Source organism: Gobio gobio (genome assembly GCF_949357685.1).
Source record: "Gobio gobio genome assembly, chromosome: 2".
Lineage (NCBI taxonomy): Eukaryota > Metazoa > Chordata > Actinopteri > Cypriniformes > Gobionidae > Gobio > Gobio gobio.
This window is the reverse complement of record NC_137098.1, coordinates 33,670,605-33,691,329: the sequence shown is the minus strand read 5'-3', so window position 1 is coordinate 33,691,329 and position 20,725 is coordinate 33,670,605. Positions and strand designations below refer to the sequence as shown.

The 20,725-nt window shown below is 37.2% G+C and overlaps 1 protein-coding gene across 1 annotated transcript in view; it reads right to left on the bottom strand.

Moving 5' to 3' along the window:
- The window catches only part of LOC307122743 (neural-cadherin), a 337,292-nt gene that overhangs the window by 143,319 nt on the left and 173,248 nt on the right, over nucleotides 1-20,725 (bottom strand). The window contains exons 7-10 of the mRNA XM_079810925.1: nucleotides 12,970-13,112; nucleotides 5,041-5,213; nucleotides 1,986-2,154; nucleotides 985-1,155 (exon numbers count right to left, since the gene is read on the bottom strand). Of these exons, the coding sequence (XP_079667051.1) occupies nucleotides 985-1,155; nucleotides 1,986-2,154; nucleotides 5,041-5,213; nucleotides 12,970-13,112 (656 nt within the window). The remainder of the gene's footprint in view (nucleotides 1-984; nucleotides 1,156-1,985; nucleotides 2,155-5,040; nucleotides 5,214-12,969; nucleotides 13,113-20,725) is intronic.

Sequence of the window (20,725 nt, the reverse complement as noted above, 5' to 3'; positions counted from 1 at the left end):
TTGTTTTTCTGAGTCTCTCAAGAATGCATGCTGCTCTCACTTGTATCCAAAAACATGGGTAATGATACTACATTTATCGTCATTGATATCGTTATCGCAATAAATACTAGAAAATATTGGGATACATGGGATACAAGTCCATATCGCCCATCCCTAATAAATACACATACTCAGAGCACATCACAAAAGCTTGTGCATGCAAACCTCATTGTTTTTTTCGTGCACCACTTCTGTGTTTACCATAGGTGTTTGTGTAGATGTGGATTATTATTAAGATGTACATAAAAAGCTCAATTAAATCTGTTCATCATAAAGCAATCATATCTCTCCAAAAGACTTCGATTTCGACTTCAAAAGTACTCAATTCATATGGATTCATTTTACAACGCCTTTATAACCTTTTGTGTATCTTTTGTAAGTTTTGGTTACCTGGACTTTCAATTGAGGAACAAAAACTAAGTTTCATTTAAAATATCTTAATTTGTGTTTTTAAAATTAACCAAAGTCCAATCCAATGTGGAATAACATGAGGTTGAGTAAATGATAACAGAATTTTCATTTTTTGGTGAACTATACTTTTAACATAGTGGCCTTGTTTATGCAATGTGTCCAGATACTATATGATCTATATGATAAATCCCTCAAGTACCATAAGGAAAACCATAAAAAGCATGTTTTGTGTATAAGAAACTTGGATTTCATGAAAATGCAAGGCATTTAACTTTATACTCTTCAGCTGCAATGCGTTGAAAGAAATCTGTTCTGAACTGTTCTGAACAAAGATAACTTTTTTAGTGGTTGTGTTTTGTAATCGAGTCTTGTCACTCCTCATTTCCGTATTTGATGTGAACAGACTTTTATTTATTCTTTTTTGCTGGTACCTGGCTAGGAAACAAAATGGATATTAAATTATACTTAGTGCCTATAATTATTAGCACTGTACAATGTATGAAACATGCTGAAAAGAAGTTGATTATTACTCACATTCATAGCGCAAGTTCTCAAATTTGGGGCTGTTGTCATTTTCGTCAAGGATCAGAATGTTGAGTTGGCAGATGCCTATGAGGGGGTCCGCCGCTTGGTCCGTGGCAGTCACCGTTACCGCATACTCCCTCTGCCTCTCCCGATCAAACTTCATTGCAGTTACGATAACACCTGAAATAGTACCTCTATTACCGTGGAGATTCTGTTCACCAATAGTTAAACAACATTTACGAGATTCTGTCCTTTCACAGTCCTACAGATAATTCAATATTGTTGCCTACATTATGTGTTATCTCCATTTAATCTCATATAATAATGAATGAAAGGATCTTTTGAAATAAAGCAAATAACGTTATTTAGACACAGCAGTAATGTGGGAAATATTCTTTCATTTTTGTGCTCGAGTTCACAGTGTCAAATATTTCAACAGTTCCCCATTTGCATTGAGAAGTCATTGCAAATGTGTCTCATGTTTCTCCCACTGCAATCCATTCCTATTTTCTCTCTTTATTCTCCTCCATAAAAGACACACTGATTGATGTCCAATGAACAGTTACATTTCATAAAGCATTCCATTTCTTTAAAAAGGGGACTTGAGACGGCACATTTAAATGCTGCCTTTTCTCTCTCTTTGAGAGTTGGCACGTTTTGAAAGGCTATGATTAAAGTGAATTAAACTCAAGTTTGAATTCATGAAAATACTTCAGAGAGAGAGAGAGAGAGAGAGAGAGAGAGAGAGAGAGAGAGAAATGATGATGATGATGATGATGATGATGATGATGATTCTGACATTATAAGAGAGTGCTTAATGAGACGTATTAAAAAAGGTTGTTTTAACTTGTTACCCCATCTATTTCAAAACCTGTGACTTATCTCAAATGACATTCCTGACTTTGAAAGGAATGACAATGGAGACATCTACTTCCATGCTCTTAGTACAGTAATTGTGTATAGACTGAACCATAAATGAGTTCATTGAATAAGTGTGCTTGAATCGTTACCTGTTTCTGGTTCAATGCTGAAGGCAGGAACAGTGCTGTCTTTATGCATAAAACCATATGTAACTTTTCCATTGGCTCCTTCATCAGCATCATCTGCATGGACCTGCAGCACAAATGTTCCTGATGGCTTATTTTCCAGAACCGAGGCCTTCTCCTTATACTCTGCACACTGTGGGAGGGGGAAACACAAGGAAAGAAAAGGGTAAACCAAATATAATAAGGCAGTTTACACTTGGTAATAAAATCTTTTCCCAGCGGACCAGATCACAAGTGGCCAGCCGAGATACATTATTGTTTACACCTGGTGGTCTCAAATGCATCTCCAGTTAAGAATTGACATCTCTTATGGCTCCTGTGTTACTGTGAATTAGTACTAATACTAAGTCATAGTAATAGTAAGTAAAGAAACAGAAATGGAGTGACTGGGAAGAAAGAAAGTGAGATGAATAGGAAGAAAATCAGTAAACATTGTAGACTGGACGCACAAAGACAGTATGAAGAATGAGAGAGGAGGCATATTAATCCTTATCTCTTTGGTTCTGTTGAGATTCATCTCTGTTTTATAATTGAAGCGCCCTTGAATCAATTCCATCCCACTGAATCTGTGGAGACGTCTGGAATAAGCCTTGATAATTCAGCCATGCTCCACCACCCACACACTTCCTTCATCCTAGCATGTGTTTATGAGTGTGCGTAATCGCAAAAAAAAAGCAAGTTCTGCCTCCCCTTCATCATTAGTTTGTTTAGCTTAAGATAGCTGAGGTTAGATGAGACTCAGGGAAAACAAATACAGTGAATAATAAATACGTTTAAAACACATGGCGACAATTCCCAAATCAGTCCAACAGCTTCTCCTTTGATGGCCACTTCTGACACCTAATTAATAACAAGTGTGTTGCCGGTCCTGCCTGTGATGGGTCTTTCATCCTGCAGCTCTCTAAAACCCGACCCCTAACTCTGTGTTGTTCAATCAGTAAGGTGAGCATTAAATCCCATATAGTCAGAAATGGAAACATCGAGCCATCTCACGAACCTCTGGAAACCTGGCAATACAACACACATGCTGTGAGCCTAAAAGTAAGAGAACTTCTCAGTGGAGATCCACGGCCACTGATGTTTACAAATCCACAGGAACGGTTTGGTATTCCAGAACACAGATATGATGGTGGAATAGGGAGGAGATTAAGATGGGAGAACAACAAAGAACTTCACTTCAACTGTGAGAAAAGAAAGACACTAATGGTGTGTTCACACCAGAAATGAATGAAGCGTTAAGCGCGAGTGATTTACATGTTACAAGTCAATGCAAAGATGCGCATAGACATGCTGTGGCGTGATTCGCGCAAATTGAGCATTTCGGACGTTTGACGCCCGTAACATAAATCACGCATGCAAAATGCAAAAAATAGAATGAGAACCAAAACAGAATGGGGTTAAAATATCTGAAGCTGAGCAGTTGCATCAATTATTTTTTGTATTTTTTTGTTTGTTTTAAGAAAAGTCTGGCTCTGAGTTCTTTCAGCGGAGCAAGAACTGCCACTTTAGCTGGCTCAAAAACTAAAGAGATGTCTTGCGTCTCAGTGGAGGCTAATTTACTTCACAACCTGGCAAGAGAAACTCCCAAAATGACTAAATGCTCCACAGACCTGAAGAGAAGTTTAAGTACTAAACATGGGCCCACGGCCAAGCATCTCCTCACCTCACTGTGCAGCCTGGGGAGATTAAGACCCTCTAAATATCTCCAATGTTGCATTCAACCAATATTTACCGGAGAGATCAAGAAGCAAGCAGACCCATAATGATTCAGCACATATTTCAAACACTTAATTAAACAGTCTTCAGCTAATCAAGAAGCAGTCCATGTTGTCCTGCTAATATCTCGGGGGAAGAAAATAAAAAGGTGTGAGTGGATAAAATGGAGAGATAAGTAAAGAGGGACAAAATATGTAGAGTGAATATGCAAGAGAAGGAGAAGGAGAAAAGACAAAAACTCTGTTCCAACAACCTACAGACCAAGAGCATTTGAAGATGTCATAGTTGGGTTCCTGATGCAAAGGTTGTTCAAAAGGAAGGCAGTTATTCTATGCACAACCTTAAACTTACTTTTTGCCACACCTGCCAACGGCTGGTGATTTAAGAAAATTTACCAGCCATGAAACTGATTTTGCAAAAATAGGCTTAACACCAACATTTTTAGATATCAGTGTAATAGCATTATTATAGTCAAGTAACAGTAGCTTGGTCAAAGGTAAGATGACACCAGATAGTCTTCCCTGTATAAATATTGGTCAACTTCAATAAGGATTTAAACAGTCAAGAGCAGTGAGTGATTTTTTCTTTGTCTTTTGTTGTTTGATTAATATTAAAAACGCTGACAGCAGCAGGATTACAAGGACATGATTTAAGACTAATGCGCAGATCCAATATATTGATACTGTTAAACATGCATTGTCTTTCTCTACTGTTTAAGCTCACTTAAGCCATAAAAGCCTATGTTTACTAGGATACTCACCAAGATGGGCATTTTTAACATCATTTTGTGTGAATTTGCCCGTTCAAACGCAAGAAGACGTAAAAGAGAGCTCCATTCATTATTTGCATGGCTTTCTGGGCATGTGCTTCGGATGTGCACGCACATAACTTTCCACACAGGGTGCGAGTAACAAATTGTCTTGCACTTGAATATTTAAATTGGCAAGGCTTAAACTTCTGTGACGATGCGACGATGCGACGATGCGACAGACAGACAGACAGACAGACAGACAGACAGACAGACAGACAGACAGACAGACAGACAGACAGACAGACAGACAGACAGACAGACAGACAGACAGACAGACAGACAGACAGACAGACAGATAGATAGATAGATAGATAGATAGATAGATAGATAGATAGATAGATAGATAGATAGATAGATAGATAGATAGATAGATAGATAGATAGATAGATAGATAGATAGATAGATAGATAATTTGATAACTGGTAAACAGAAATGCATAGAAATAATATACAGACATGTATACAGCAAATAGATTATTAATATACACAGTACCTTTTCAAACACAGGCTTATTGTTGTTTACATCGTCAACTCCTACAATGACCTGGGCAATGGTGGAGAGTGACTGCGGCCCACCGGAGGCGTTATCATCTGTTGCTGTTACGTTCAGGATGTACTTTACACCCTGAAGTCTAGGAGATGGGCTGGAGCGGAGACGGATCAATCCTGTGTGGGGTGACAGTCAAACATTTATAGCAACATTTAATTGGCCATTACCCTCGTCTAAATCCCACTCAAACCGCATTCAACCTCAGTGCCTCCCCTGAATTAGCAACTGATTCCTCGTTAGTTCGACACAGTATTAATACCATCTCATCTGAATAGATAGAACAGGTTTATTAGGCAGTCTGATAAGCCAGGTCTGAGCTGTGCTCTTTGCATGCAATGTTGCATTTCGCATGCAACTGTTGACCGTTGACCGTTTTATACAGTGTGTGAAGTAAAATCATGTAAATAACATGAAACTTGATGAATATACATGGACCCATGAAGACTAATCTCTCAGCACACATTCATAATGCATATAGGATGTATCTGTCCTTTACGGCAATGATGAGTATATTTGCCATTCCTGAGGTTTGTCCTATGCAAAAATCCTGCATATATTGTATGTTTTTATGGATGGATATATGTGTTGTTGTGAATGTGCCAGGGAAACCGTTATGCTTCATACATTGTGTCTTATCTGCGGAGACAGCCGGAGTCAGCTCTTACGTGACCCTCCGCGGTACACCATGCAGCGCCATCTCCTTCAGGAGAGCGCATTAGACTCTGCTGCATTCAGCTCTGCATTCATAATCTGAAGAGCTAGATGACTGCTATCTCCAGCTAGCAGCAAAGGGACATTAAAGAAACCAGCACATCAACTGACACAGACTTGGCAGGAGGGAAATCACATGTACCCTAGTTTCTTGAATTGATTCTAATGCACAACACTAGTCCTTTTGTGGCACAACTCAGGGGAAAAAGAACATGTAATCAATTCTAATTCAATCTGAACACCCCTAGCCGCACTACCTCTCCATTCAAATGTTAGTGTGGGCTGAAATGAGTGTATGTGTGTGTGTATTTTGTGCCATGGGCAGTCTTGTCACAGGTTCTAACTCTATTATCTCGACAGTTGTATCAACTGCAGGCTATGAGAGCCACAGGCTAATCTGTTGAGACTCTGCTAAAGTTTTTCAAAACCAATGTTTCAAACCATACAGAGGCATTACTACAGTATGCATCAATTACTTTAAAAGGGTCATATGATGGTTCTAAAAAGAACATTATTTTGTGTATTTGGTTTAATGCAATGTGTTTATGCGGTTTTTTGTTTTACACATAGTGTACAGTATGGTCTGAAACGCCTCGATTTTTACAGAGCTCATTGTTGAGAAAAGCGCGGTGTGCTCTGATTGGCCAGCGATCCAGGGATTGGCCCGAATACCTTAAGCATGTGACAGAAATGTCACGGTTCTAACCATATTTGGAACATCAGCTACCAAAGCAAAGCAATATTGACAGAAGATAATGGCCCTGCCCCAAATGGCACACTTCATATGCACTTTCGGTCTTGTGGATTTACAATGGCCGCTGAGTGCGCGTTTCCGTTAAGTTCACGAGACCGCAGGGTGTCCCATTTGTCATTTTTAGGTCCCAGAAGGGTGCTCGCGAGCGCCCTCTATGAGGTCGATAAGCGCCCTCAATGCACACTTCTGCCGAGCCCACACTGGTGCGGGTTACGCAGCGGACTTCTTCCCGGCAGTCAAAGTGCCATTACGTCGTGAAAGTGCGGACTCAGAGGAAGACCGTGAGGGTTTAGGGTGCCATTTGGGACAGGGCCAATCAGTCCTATCCCGAATCTGATCCGGATGATGCAGATGACCAAGCTAATCGATCAATGTTGCCAGCACGACTGGACCAGAAAGTATCAGATTGGTAAGTTTGTATTTGTTAATGTAGAAACGGCCTGTGCTCTCCCAGGTGCTAGAAACAGTCCTCCAAAAAATGTGCAGCATGCAGTCGAATATGTTGGGTTGTACTGTTCTGGAACAGAGTAGTAACTAAAGCCACTGTTTTCTAATTCTCTCCTCTTCTGGAAGGCCAAACAAAGTAGTTTGGTTTTCGCAACGAAAACGCATTGCATCAATACTACAGCGAGAATAAAAGTTACACCTTCTTTCTTTGCGTATAAATTTGGGCGGTGTTATGAAACTCTGCCCCCACATACTGACGTAGATTTGTGGGGGTGTGTTTGAACAAAGTGTTTTAGGAGGTGTGGCTAAGCCTTAACTTTTACAAAGAATATCTCTTTGGGTTTGAGACTTTGACCTTTGTAACTCTGCAGATGCACAAACAGCTACATAACACACTAAAGAGAAAGGAAAACAAGAAATCGCATCATATGACCCCTTTTAACAGAGATATACACAGAATTTAAAGAGCTTGAGCCATGATAAAATATTGACAAATTGGCAGCTTAAGCAACAGAAATTTTAGTAATGATCCACATGTGATTTATCTGTCCTTGAGCTGGAAGTGTCTATTACGATTAGTATGTAGTACACTGGAGGAGTCTAGAACAGGGCACAGATGGAAGAGGCAGCCAGCACATATCAGTGCACATCAAACATAGAGAAGATGTTTCTCCAGGGGCATGACAAACAAATGTCTCCATACATGAGGGTGAGGGGCACGCCACTGGCTCTCTCTTTACGCCAGTTTACATCACTGTCATGCCCACTGTCAGCTAGAGCAAACCACTCACCCAAAATGTGGGCCTTTTTAGCACCCTGAAAATAATAAAAAATAAATGAAAAGTTCAAATTGAACTCTTGTTTGAACACCTTAACTTACATTAGCCAGGCTAAAATAAAATGTTACGAATGCATACTTAAAAAAACACAAACAGGCTCATTAAAAAAACACAATTACTGCAGCTTCTAGCTGAAATAAACACTAGAGGAAGTAAAACAGGGCTGTACAGTGACATGCATATGTCGCAACTCGCACGTGCTACAAAAAAAATTGGTCTGTGCGATGAATACATTTCCTGCAGTAGCATGCGTGTGATACAGTTTTGCATGTGTGTAAAACACACACATTGTTCGTGTGTGAGGTTAGTTGATGCCACATGCAATAATGCTTAAATTGTTAATTTTGTCAACAAAATAGCTGGAAGTTAATTATAGTTTTAAGCAATTACCTAACTCACCTAAATGCAGCCTACACAAATGAGATTTATCACATATACACCACTATTCAAAAGTTTAGGGTCGGTAAGATTATTATTATTATTATTTATTTATTATTGAAAGAAGCATCTTATATTCACCAAGGCTGAAATTATTTGACCAAAAATACAGTAATACAGTAACTTTGTGAAATATTACAATTAAATCTTGTTTCTATTTTAATATATTTTAAAATGTGATTTATTCCTGTAATTAAGGAATAACATCTATTAAAATGTATTATTCCTGGTAAAAAAAAATAAATAAAAAAAAAATAAAAAAAAAGCACTATGCCAGCACCGTCAAGCTAGCATTGATGTGTGCAGAACACAATTTGACTGGAATGGTAAAAATAACAGTTATTTTCATTAGTTATTTTGGCTACGGATCGTTAGATCTAGCCAGCTTTAAATCAGCCACAATGATAGAGTGCAGTAAGATTACATTTATTTAATATCTGAATGAGACAGAGAGAGAGAGAGAGAGAGAGAGAGAGAGAGAGAGAGCAAGAGAGAAAGAGAAAGAGAGTGCAAAATTATGCGTGTATGAATTACCTGCGTCTGTGCAGTGTCTCTATTAATAATGAAGCTGTGAGTTTAATTACCGATAATATTATGTAGCTATTTAGTAGTGAAGCTATTTATTAATAAAAGTCAGGGGGCAAAGTTGTCAAGTCTCTGTGCTCTTGAATGTTTCTGTGTATGTGCAATCATGACTGTTTGTGTGTGAGAGAGCATTTATGTACAGTAAGTTTCTTTGAAAGACAGAAATGGAGAACATTTGGAAAGGAGGTGGTGAGTTTCTATTCCTTCTTACGCCAATGAACAATGATTTAAATCCAAAAGGTTACAAAAACAGAATAAATTGCAGATGTTATACAGTAACCGTGACTAACAGATAAAGTCATAATGAAGGTAATGTGAGAAAATTAACACTTCTACAGATATACAATGGAAATAAAAACACTTATTTTTTTCTAATAGGTAACTAAATATACAAAACTCATTCCCACAAAAAAAGTGACAAAAAAAACCCGTTTGTGAACTATCTTTTATGGATTGCTGGACACATCCAGAGCATCCTTAATTACACAATGTATCAGCTTTTGTACAATGTTAACAGCCTGTCAGCCAAATATCTTTTTCTGGCAGTCTTTTCTGTTTTGCAAAGCATTTCTCCATTGCCAGGCATTAGGATGATGGAAACTTGTTTAACACCAGGCCTTTTAGAAGGACAAAGAACTAAGGAAACACCAAAACACTACAAATAACAGAGGAAAATAAAAACGCTTGACAGGTGCAGTGTGCTGCCGATGATCTGGCTGATTATCAGTGTAAACACTCCGCCACTGTGCCGGTAAATACATCCTTCATGGACCGGATGCGGTCTTTGTATTTATGTCTTTAATACAAAAGGCCTGATCATCTTATTGACTCTGCTGTTTGAATCCTTAAAGGGGTATTAAATCAAACCGAGCGCATTCCTCTGTGAGTTACAGTAAATTAACAACGAGCACCAAGCGCCTGGGCCCTGCTTCGCCCCAACAAAAACAACCTAATGGAGGAGAGGATCTAATGAATGATGGAGGGATTTTCTGACGAGCCGCAGAAGGGGCAATAAAGGTACACTTTGATCTTTAGAAGAGAGAATGGAGAGAATATGCAGGGAAGGGAATCAACAGAGACACTCTTCAAGAAAGCGCAGTGCTTCCAATGAAGCGGTATATGTTTGAATCACCTGAATGGAGCACTAAATTGAAACACTGTGAACGTAAGCAGCAAACATATTGTGAGCTGTTTAGCAAATGCTGTTACTTTGAGGAGTTAGCAAATTTGTATTTAGTTGACAATAAATATTATATTTACTGAGCCATTACTAAATATCTTCAGAACTGTGGGAGATAAACAGACATTACATTTTCATATTAGTTCAAATAAATGTATCAACGCCCAGTGAAAAGCTTTGTAATCATCAAGGGACTCAAAGTGTGTGATCTGTACATACATATGGTTCCTATAAACTACAGACTGATAATAAAATAAAAAGCTTACCAATTGGATTTTTCATATTTCCTGTTTATGCTTTGGAGTAAAAAAAAAAGCAAATTCATATTTCACAATTGCGACTACTTATTGTTAATTGTGGCTACTTTTATCATAATTGTGACTAATTATTGCGAGTTTACTTATCCAAAATATTTATGCCCTTTCCTTACAATTACCTCTTACTTTCTACCCTGAGGCAGAAACAGGATTTCATATTAACATTTATATCCTTATGTGGTAATTTTGTATTTGTGAAAATAGCAATGACTTTTTTTGTTCTAGTGATGACTTTAAAAAAGGAAGACAATATAATAATGTACGTTGACGCATTGATGCCACATACATATAATTTTTTTCACTCAATTATGTCGTAATAACGAGATCTTATGTCGTTTTAACGACATATTTTCTTGTAAAAACGAGATCTTATGTCGTTAAAACGACAATTTTCTCGTAAAAACGACATAATTTTCTTGTAATAACGAGATCTTATGTCGTTAAAACGACAGATTTTTCTCGTTAAAACGATATATATTTTCTCCTAATAAGGACGTGTGTTGTACAGTGATGTCTACAAAATATGCCTGTATCCACATTAGAGAATTCATATAGCCCATGTGCATTTGTCACACTTCCATTTTTGAAAGCAGAAGCAAGCTCAGAGTAAAATAGGCTCTTCCGCTGCCTGTATCAGTGGGAATGCCCACAGCACGAAAGTATTGTATTGATGTAGCCACGGGTAACAGGTGCCATGGCCATGGACCACTCATGTTTGCATCAGTGGCATAACTTTAACCTAGAAATGATGGACCCCAGTGCACAAATAGGCTATCATAACTATCTATAATAGGCCTATTGTAATATATTGTATGTTATACTGTAATACATATATTCTAGAAATGTATTAAAAAGAAAGACGCTTTCAGCCTTACTCAAAGGCCGCAGAAACAGGCCAGTGGGTTTGTTACGCACGTCAATCCATTCTCCGCGTTCTTATTTTGCTTCTTATGTATTAAATATACAGGCCATTAGTTTATGAAACCTTGATCAAAATTATAATACAATTTATAGAAAACTAAATTCACTTTAAAGAAATGATTTCTGCAAAACAACACTCAATAAAAAGCATCTCTGACCCCACTCCATGTGTCCAGACATATTGCGTATCTTATAGCTCCCAAGGACACAGAGAGAACTGTTGAGTGACCCGAAACCCAGAGTGCCGTCCCTGCGTACGTGAGCTCGCTTACGTGTGACTGCGCCGACTGACACAAGGGGGGTAATGTGTTTTATGAGGTTGTGTTGTATTTTAATAATGAATAAAGTATTGTGTGTAAACTACCATCCTGGTGTAGTGTCCTCTACTCTCCTGGTTCCATCCAGCTGTTACACTAGGTTAAAGCTACGCGCTAATCAAGAGCGATCCATGGCACCTGCTACCCATGGCTGTTAAGAACTATAGGCTACATCACTAAATGACAACAATTTCGTGCTATGGGCACTGATACTGATACAGGCAGCGGATGAGCCTATTTTACTGCTTTTCAAAAAAGTGTGACAAAGGCATGGGCTAAATAGATTCTCTAATGTGGATACAGACATATATACACGCATCACAACACATGCCCTTATTAGGAGAAAATATATGTTGTTTTAACAAAAAAAATATGTCGTTTTAACGACATATCTCGTTATTACAAGAAAAATATGTCGTTTTAACGACATAAGAACTCGTTATGACGAGAAAATTATGTCGTTTTTACGACATAAGATCTCGTTATTACGAGAAAAGATGTCGTTTTAACTATTATGAGAAAATATGTCATTTTAACGACATAAGATCTCGTTATTACGACATAATTGAGTGGGGGAAATCACCGTAATAATGGACTACTTTTCAACTTATTTGAAGTTTGTACTTTTGACTCAATATTAAGAACTTCAAATCATGGGGAATCTAAAATATGCATTACACTGTTCAAACAGATGTTGGTTGTTGATTTCACTCATACACACTCTGTCATCCTGGATTTCCCTGTATACCAGATGTTCACATCAAACATTGTGTTTTCAATAAACCTTAAGGATCATTCAGATTAGTGTCATCTTTTTTCCAGTCGCAATGGTTAATGCACATGCTTGGTCATATCATATGTGATGTGAAAACTCATCCCAACCACTTCTACATGATTTCTACATTTCCATCCTGACTACACTGTTCATTCTACAAAAAAGTGTATGTGCTGCAGTGGACATGTGCTTGTGCCCTAGTGGGAAAACCATAAGTCCAACACAAGTTTTAGTATGGCCTGTACAACTGTCTCTTTCTACTGTCCTCTCCCATAAAGGCATACAAATCCCATACATTAAATACATATAAAAGACTTCTTAGGATTTTTTTTTGTCTTTTGCTTGACTTTTGTTTGAATAGCTGCTTGCTGTTATCATCCTAGCATGAAAGTACATTTAATTATTAATTATTAAATCATTATTAATGTACAATATGATGCAATGTAATGTAATGCAAAGAGTTTGATAGAAACCCCTGAATTAAGGCTTTTCTACTGGACTGTTTCTAAGTGAATGTTCACAGAGCGTGAAACGGCCGTCAGAGAGAGATCAAGAGCGTGAAAAACAAATTCGAAAGTGATGTCTCACCTTTCTGGCTGTCGATGACAAAGTTGCCCTCCTCATTGCCTGCTGTAATTTTGTATGTGATCCCATCTCCATCTGGGTCCTTGGCCAGCACTGTTGCAACCAGAGTGTTGGGCCCTGCATCCTCGGAAACAAAGGTCCGATACCTGTTTTTGAACACGCATATACATTTCTTTCAATATATCTTCCATGTTAAAACACAATGATACCATTTAGTCATTACAGCCAAACAAACACATTAAGGTCTCTATGTTTAATTAATGCAATATCAATTCTGTATGAGACACGGTTGTTGTGTACAGGGAGGCAACCTACAATACTTCTGCAAGTAATCATGCTTGCGACCATCATTATACATGTTCACCAAGGATTTGTTGACTAATAGGATTGAAAGCAGGGTATTAGTAAACAGCAAAAGTAAAAGATACAGGTGATAGCAAAAATAATAAATAGAAAAAAGTCACAGGAACATGCAAAATCATACAGCAAAGAGAATCAAAGGGAATTCAGTATAAAAATTATGATGTCCTCACCTGGGTACAGTTTAAATTCTGAACATTTTGAAAAGCCCTTCAATTATTTGTGATTTTCCGGTCAGTAGGAGACTATAACATTTATTTAGAATTATCTTAAAATAAGTGACAATATCTACAAATAAACTAAAAACTTGTGAAGAAGAGGAAATGCCTGTAAGCAGGAAATGCAGTAAACATATCTGTGTATTTCAAGGCACAATATGTAAGATTTTTGGATAAAAATATTCAAAAACCACTAGAGCAATGTACTTGCATTATCCCAAATGTTTACAATAATGTTTAAGTCTAGAGAAATCAGCAATTTTTTTCAGTGTAACGGTCCGTGTCATTGCGCCGCCTGTCAATGATGTTACCTTCGATTTCCGGGTTTACTTCCGTAGAAAACATGGAAACACCAAAGACGCTTTAATATATCATGCATTTCATTAGACTGGTGAGCAACTTTAGATACCTTATATAATGCAACAAAGATTGCTAAAGTCAACAGATTTTACTAATAGACCAACCAATCTCTGTGTAAAAATAAAATAATGATGCTGCCATATCTCTAAAGTCATTTTAACCCCCCTGTAGTTTGGCTCCAGATCTCAGGTGAAAATTGTCATTTTGACCACCCTCTACAATACAGTGGATTACTCAGTAAATACATGTCCATGGCATCTAATATTTTAGCTTGCATCACTATTTATGTTTGTCTTTCTACAGAAAAAATATTAACAAAATCCAAAAAATTGAGCCAGGGAAGTTTTCAGAAATTTATTAATTTTATTTTGAACATAGGACTGACCTGGAGGAAAATGCTAAATCTCTCTCTCACAATACTCTTCAACATAATACAGTAAGCTTCAATGAACAATATCAGAGTGGTTGCTAAGGATGTTGCACAGTGATACACAGAACCGTTGGTTAAAGAGGTTATAGTCATGTTTTATTATGAATAAAACACAGCTATTGACCAATCAGAATGCAAGGTATGCAACTAACCATTTTATAAAGTACTTTTTAGGAGGTATGAACAAAAATAGTAGTTACTGATTAGCTAATAGTGAACTACCACATTCACTGTGATACTACTTACTAATTTATTAATCAGAGTTTATATATATGTAATATATATAAACATTTGGGAAACATTTGGGAAAATGCATACACATATATATATTTATATATATATATATATATATATATATATATATATATATATATATATATATATATATATATATATATATATATATATATATATATATATATATATATATATATATATATATATATATATATATATATATATATATGTATATATATATACATTTTAGGGCTGGTCCGAATACCATTTTTTGAGCTTCGAAGTACTGGCAGTAATCAACATCGAATATTCGAAGCTTCGGAGGGAAGGAGCTGAACATATCCTTCTCTCTAATAAAGGCTGGAATCTGGAGAAGCGGAGCGCCTCACGCGGGCAGGGCTTATATGCTCCGCGAACGGGCAATGAACTAGTGATACAGAACACACAGATCTGTTACGTCCCAGTTTTGATATATTATAGTAGCTAGTAAAAATAATTCTGTTCAGTTATAGAACAGACTAACTAGAGCCCTGCATTTCTGCCCCTGGGGCCTGGCTTCGGGCCATTTTTCACGTCATACCTCAAACGCGGGCTTTTTCCTTCATTTTATATTTTAGACATTCATTCATTAAAAGAAACAAGTGTTTTATATCTATGGATTTTATTATAAGCAAGACAAGTCAAGTGTTGATTTAAGAGGATAAATGGATCAAACATGTGTTGTGAACTCACTGTCGGCCGCTTGGTCGTTACTTTAAAAAACAAAAACTTTAATTTAACAAACAAAAAAATGCTTTAAACATTTTTTCTAAATTAACTTAATAAAGAAACTAAATGAAATATAACTAGGCTACTTTGACATTAAAAACAAAACTGAACCATTTTAATGGCTGCAACAGTGTGTAATAGGGAGGAATGTTTACTAAAAAAAAAAAGGTTCTATATGGCACTACAATGAAATAAATTAAATTAAAAATTAAAAATTAAAAAATAAATTAAAAAAACACGTCACTTCACTTTTTATTTTTTTTTGTTTGCGCCGTTGCAAACAGCTTATCAGCCTGCCTCAGCTTGTCAAAATTGCCTTTTTACTGTGGTGGTGGTGATAGTAGGCAAAACGTTTAAACTAAAATTGTGATGCTTGAAGTGTTTTATATCTATGGATTTTATTATAAGTAAGACAAGTCCAGTGTTGATTTGAGAGGCTTAATTGATCAAACATGCAGTTAACTCACTGTCGGCCACTGGCCGCTTGGTCGTTACTTTAAAAAACAAAAACTTTAATTTAACAAACAAAAAAATGCTTTAAACATTTTTCTAAATTAACTTAATAAAGAAACTAAACGAAATATAACTACTTTGACATTAAAAACAAAACTGAACTATTTTAATGGCTGAAACGATGTGTAGACCTAATAGGGAGGATAAAAAAATAAAATAAAAAATCACGGGACTCGGGCCGATAGTTTTGGTAAGGGCCTAGATTTGAGGCCCGTGCAGGGCTCTAAGACTAACTACAATTTAAAAACTGAACGTGCCACTTGAGCCAAACTAACGGGCGTCTCAGCACATCAGCAGCAGCAGTCAGATCATATTCTTCACGAGAGCGAGGAGCTAAATTACAAGATGATCACGGAATATTTGGTTTCAAAGCGATGTAAAAGCGCCTATTTAAGGGAGTTTGTCATTGTACTGTTTTGTTGCTATGTTTTTCATTAAGAATAAGAGCTAATGAACCCACAATTCAAGCAACCCGCCCCTGAAATGGCAAACCGAAAGTAAACTGCGCACGGCTGCATGCGTTCAGCCTCTCAGTGCACAAGCACAGCAATGAGGGAAACGGGTGAGGGAACATGTTTTCACCGTCACATCCCTAACGTGTAAAAAGGATAATACATTTTGATTCTATTATTCTATTTTCCACAATGTCAAACGAACGCAGTTTAACCCAAAATGCAAGCTCAGACAATGGCTTCTGCCATATAAGCTCGTGCAGTTGTGCACTCTGCTGCAGGGAACACTAAGAAGAAGCAAATATATTTATTAAGTATAACGAGGCTATTAAAAATGGCTTGGCTATCAGATAATTGAAAAAAAGTTTTGTATTTTATAGTGATTTTATAGTGTAAACATATGCAAGCGCGAATGAGAGCCGTTTCGAGCGGGATGCCAGGTGTTTGCGGAAAAAAACAACAACGAATATTCGAATCACAAATTTGAAAATCGAATACCAACCCATGGAATGAATATTCGAATACTCGAATATTCTGGTCTAGCCCTAATAAATTTACACAACACCGTTTTCAGCTAAAAACGAAAAATGTATGGTGTTTTGGGGGTTTCAAATGGGTTTCAAAGTACAAGTTTTTGAAAACGCGACTGTTATTGTATCTGTGTAAACAACAAAAACGTGAAACTGAAAACGGTGATGTTATGTGCATGCGTATTACGTGTTTATTCTATACTATGACCTTTTTTTGTGTGCAAACAGCGATGTGTAGGCTAAGGTTGCAGAAAATGAGTTTTATCCCACAATTCTGACTCTTTTCCCCTCAGACTTGTGCTATAAACTCACAATTGCGAATTATAAAGACCGAACTGGAATATATAAACACGCAAATGCAAGAAATAGAGTCAAGAATTGTGAGATAAAAATGTTAAAGGCTATGTTTAAAAGTTATCTATGTAAAATGTTATAGGTTTAAATATTATTTCATGCTGTAAATGATAGTCCCCTATGAACTGCTTATGTGAATATTATTTAGACTTACTGTTTACATCAAATTCATGCTTTAATAGTAGACTAATCATTGCAGGTTTCAATAGTCCAGTCTGTGACTTGCAACATAAACATCTGCGTTTAGCTTCAAAGGGTGTCTTCAACGATGGAATTCTATAAAAATGAAGACCGTATTTTTTGCATTCCAATTCTGACATACAAAGGCACAACAAAACATTTTCTCGAACTCTTGTGGATTTTGCCCATTTTCCTCCACTTGTTACGCAATTTTTCTGCAGCCACTATGCGCGTGCAGCTGCAAGTGACGTAACTGTGACATCTGCTCCAAATGGGTCTATAGGCATGCACAGTTTGCTCCGATACAGAGACGTGATAGCACGGAGCGGATCATATGCGTGAGTCGATATCTGACCCATTTGAAACATCTTTAAATCAGCAATAAGGTTGATTTAAAAAATGTATCTGGCATTGTGACAGCCATGTTCACTTTGAACGGATGTATAGAAAAGCGTGATTCATTCTTCAGAATTAACGGTGTATATCAATATTAATTGACATTGCTAACTGCTGACCTGGCATGCATAATACAGCGTTTTTACTTGTTTTTGTGGATTGGCTTGATCATTTTGATAACGTTGACATCTGTGCAAAGATAAAACTTTTCTGTTTTTAGTACATCGGCGCCGTGTAAACGTACCCTAAATTTCATATCTCTGATATTATCAGATTTATAATCAGAAGTTCTTAGTTCCCTCTGGAAAATAGGATGTGCATCTGTTCACTACTGACCTCTACAATATGCTACACATTATCTGTGTATGTGAGAAAATGAATCAAATCAAGTTAAAGTGATCATACACAGTACGTTCAAATAGAAAATTATGTTTGAATTGTGTTTAAGTAGACCAGCAAGGCATCGTAATGAAGCTTGTAACAGCGAGGGCCATTTAGATGAGAGTGACCTGAAGAGACTGACAGCTATGACTGTCTCACCGCTTCAGAGACATACATGGACAACTTTTATTGTTACACAAAATCCATTATTATTTAGTGAGTATAACAAAAAACGAGTGGGAGAGAGTGAGTAAGACCACCCCTCCAATGTTCAATAATAGATTTCCCTCCAAAAAAGAAACCAGCTTGCTCAAGGGGCTGTTAGCAGACAAAGCCAACACATTTCATGCTAAGACTTTCTTGCCAAAACCACGCTCACACTTCATCACATCTGAAACAATGCTGTCAATGCAACAGCACCTCGTGGCGACAAGACAAACAGTGCCTCCACATCTGCACAGCATGCTGTCGTTTGAGAAGAGAGAGAGAGAGTGCTGACAGACTGAAGATACTTCCATACTCTCCGCCACCATTTGTTATTATTCAGTTGCAAAGATTTAATTTAAGTCACATAGGCTCCACACTGATGCACTGTTTGGTGAAAGAGTCTGAGACATTTCCTTTTGATCTGAGAGGGATATTGATGGTTCATCAGAGCAGCTGCCCTGATGAAAGATTGACAATGTACTCTGGAGTCAGCAGGTTAAGGAGTGAATCTTGAGCTTCTTGTGCAAAAAAAAAAAAAAAAAAAAAAAAACTGTTGCTTGTGTGCAGGCTGTGAATACTAATACCTCCATGAAACCACAAGATGGAATGAGAGCCAGTTGAGCTAAATCTGTTAATAAATAAACGAATAGTCAAAGCCACTGAGGCATCCTAAGGTAGAACTTCTGTAAGATTGAAGCAAACATAAATCACAGAGTTTGGTAAACAAAGTTAGTTTAAAGCCCAAAGAGCAACCATTTTTTTTCCCACCAGTGTGTGCATTTGAATGTTTGGGTTTAAAGGATAGATCACCCAAAACAAAACTTCTATCATGATTTACCTGCCCTCATGTCATTTCAAATCTGCACTTTCTTTCTTCTGTGGAAGGCAAAAGGTACATTTTTCTGAAGAATATCCTGACCACTGTTTTCAATATTAAGAAAGTGAATGAGAACTGGGGGTGCCAAGCTCCAAAATAGCGCAAAGAAAAGGAATATAAAAAATTGCTTCATTTGAAGTCTTCTGATGCCATTCGATACCTTTGTGTCAAGAATGTACCACGATCATCAGTAAAGATGTCTAATTCTTGAACGACTCTTTCAGAATCAAATCTTTCATATGAATCAAATGATCCAGTTCAACAAACACGTCTGAATGATTCATTTACAAATCTAATCTTGTTCTCGAGTTCATCTCAATGATTCAGCTCACTGGAGGGAAGGATCATGGGAATGTTTCCATCCAATCTGCGAACTAAATTTATGCAAAAAGGCGTAATACTGGAAAAACAATTTGCAAATAAAGCAGTGTTTCCATCCAATGCATTCAAGAGAACAACATATTTTATTAATTGTAATAAATTACTTGCATTTTAGAGTGTGCAGATAAAATGCTCAGATAAACTATGAGTGCTAGGTTAAGGAAAAGTCGCTTTTTTGATGCGCATTTAGGAATTTATTTAGTAATCTATTTCCATCGTTCTTTATGTGCATGTCCTCTTCCATAAAAAAAATTATCAAGTGAGAGCATGCATTTTTAGGCACATCTGAGAAGTTTTATCTGCATCTCGCAAGGATGCAGGTTATTTTTTTAAGCAATATCTTAAAATTTGCATAAATAGATGGAAACTCAATAACAACTAAGCCTGACAAAACTTTATTCAGAAAACTCATTTGGACTACTTTGAAGACTCTTATCATGGCACCTCTAGAGTCTATCTGAAGCTTGTAAACTCATTCATCCTTGCATGGCAAAAGCAATCAGCACATTTTTCAAAAAATCTCCTTATGTGCTCCACTGAAGAAAGTAAGTCATAGGGGTTTGAAACGACATGACAGTAAATGAATAATGACATTTGACTTTCCATCAGAACAAGTTTAGACCAACAGAAAACTGGACTTTATAGAAAAGAACAACATTATCAGTCTCTGTCAATCTGACCGAGGGACAAGATATGAAAGTGAAAGAGACGCTGAATTTGCCAAAAAGAGGATGATGGATTGAAGGCTGCAGAGATGGAAATCCAACAGAAAGATCGAAACTAGAAGATAAGGAGGAATGAAAGCTCAAGAGTGATGAGAAGACACCAATCAGAGGACAGGAAGTGGCAGATATAGAGACAGACAGAATGACAGAGGGTAAGAGAGCTTGAGTCCATCATCTCACTCTGTGTAGGGATGATTGATGGCTAACAGAGGGAAGGTGACAGGCGTTTCATGTCAGTGATTTATGCCATTCATGGAGACACCATTGCTTGCACTTTTTCACCGTCATTGCACTCCAGCACTGACACATGCGTGACATCCGTGACCTGTAATCTGTTAGAAGTCTCAAAGATCTGAGATCTCTCACGTGCACACGCAAACACACACACAC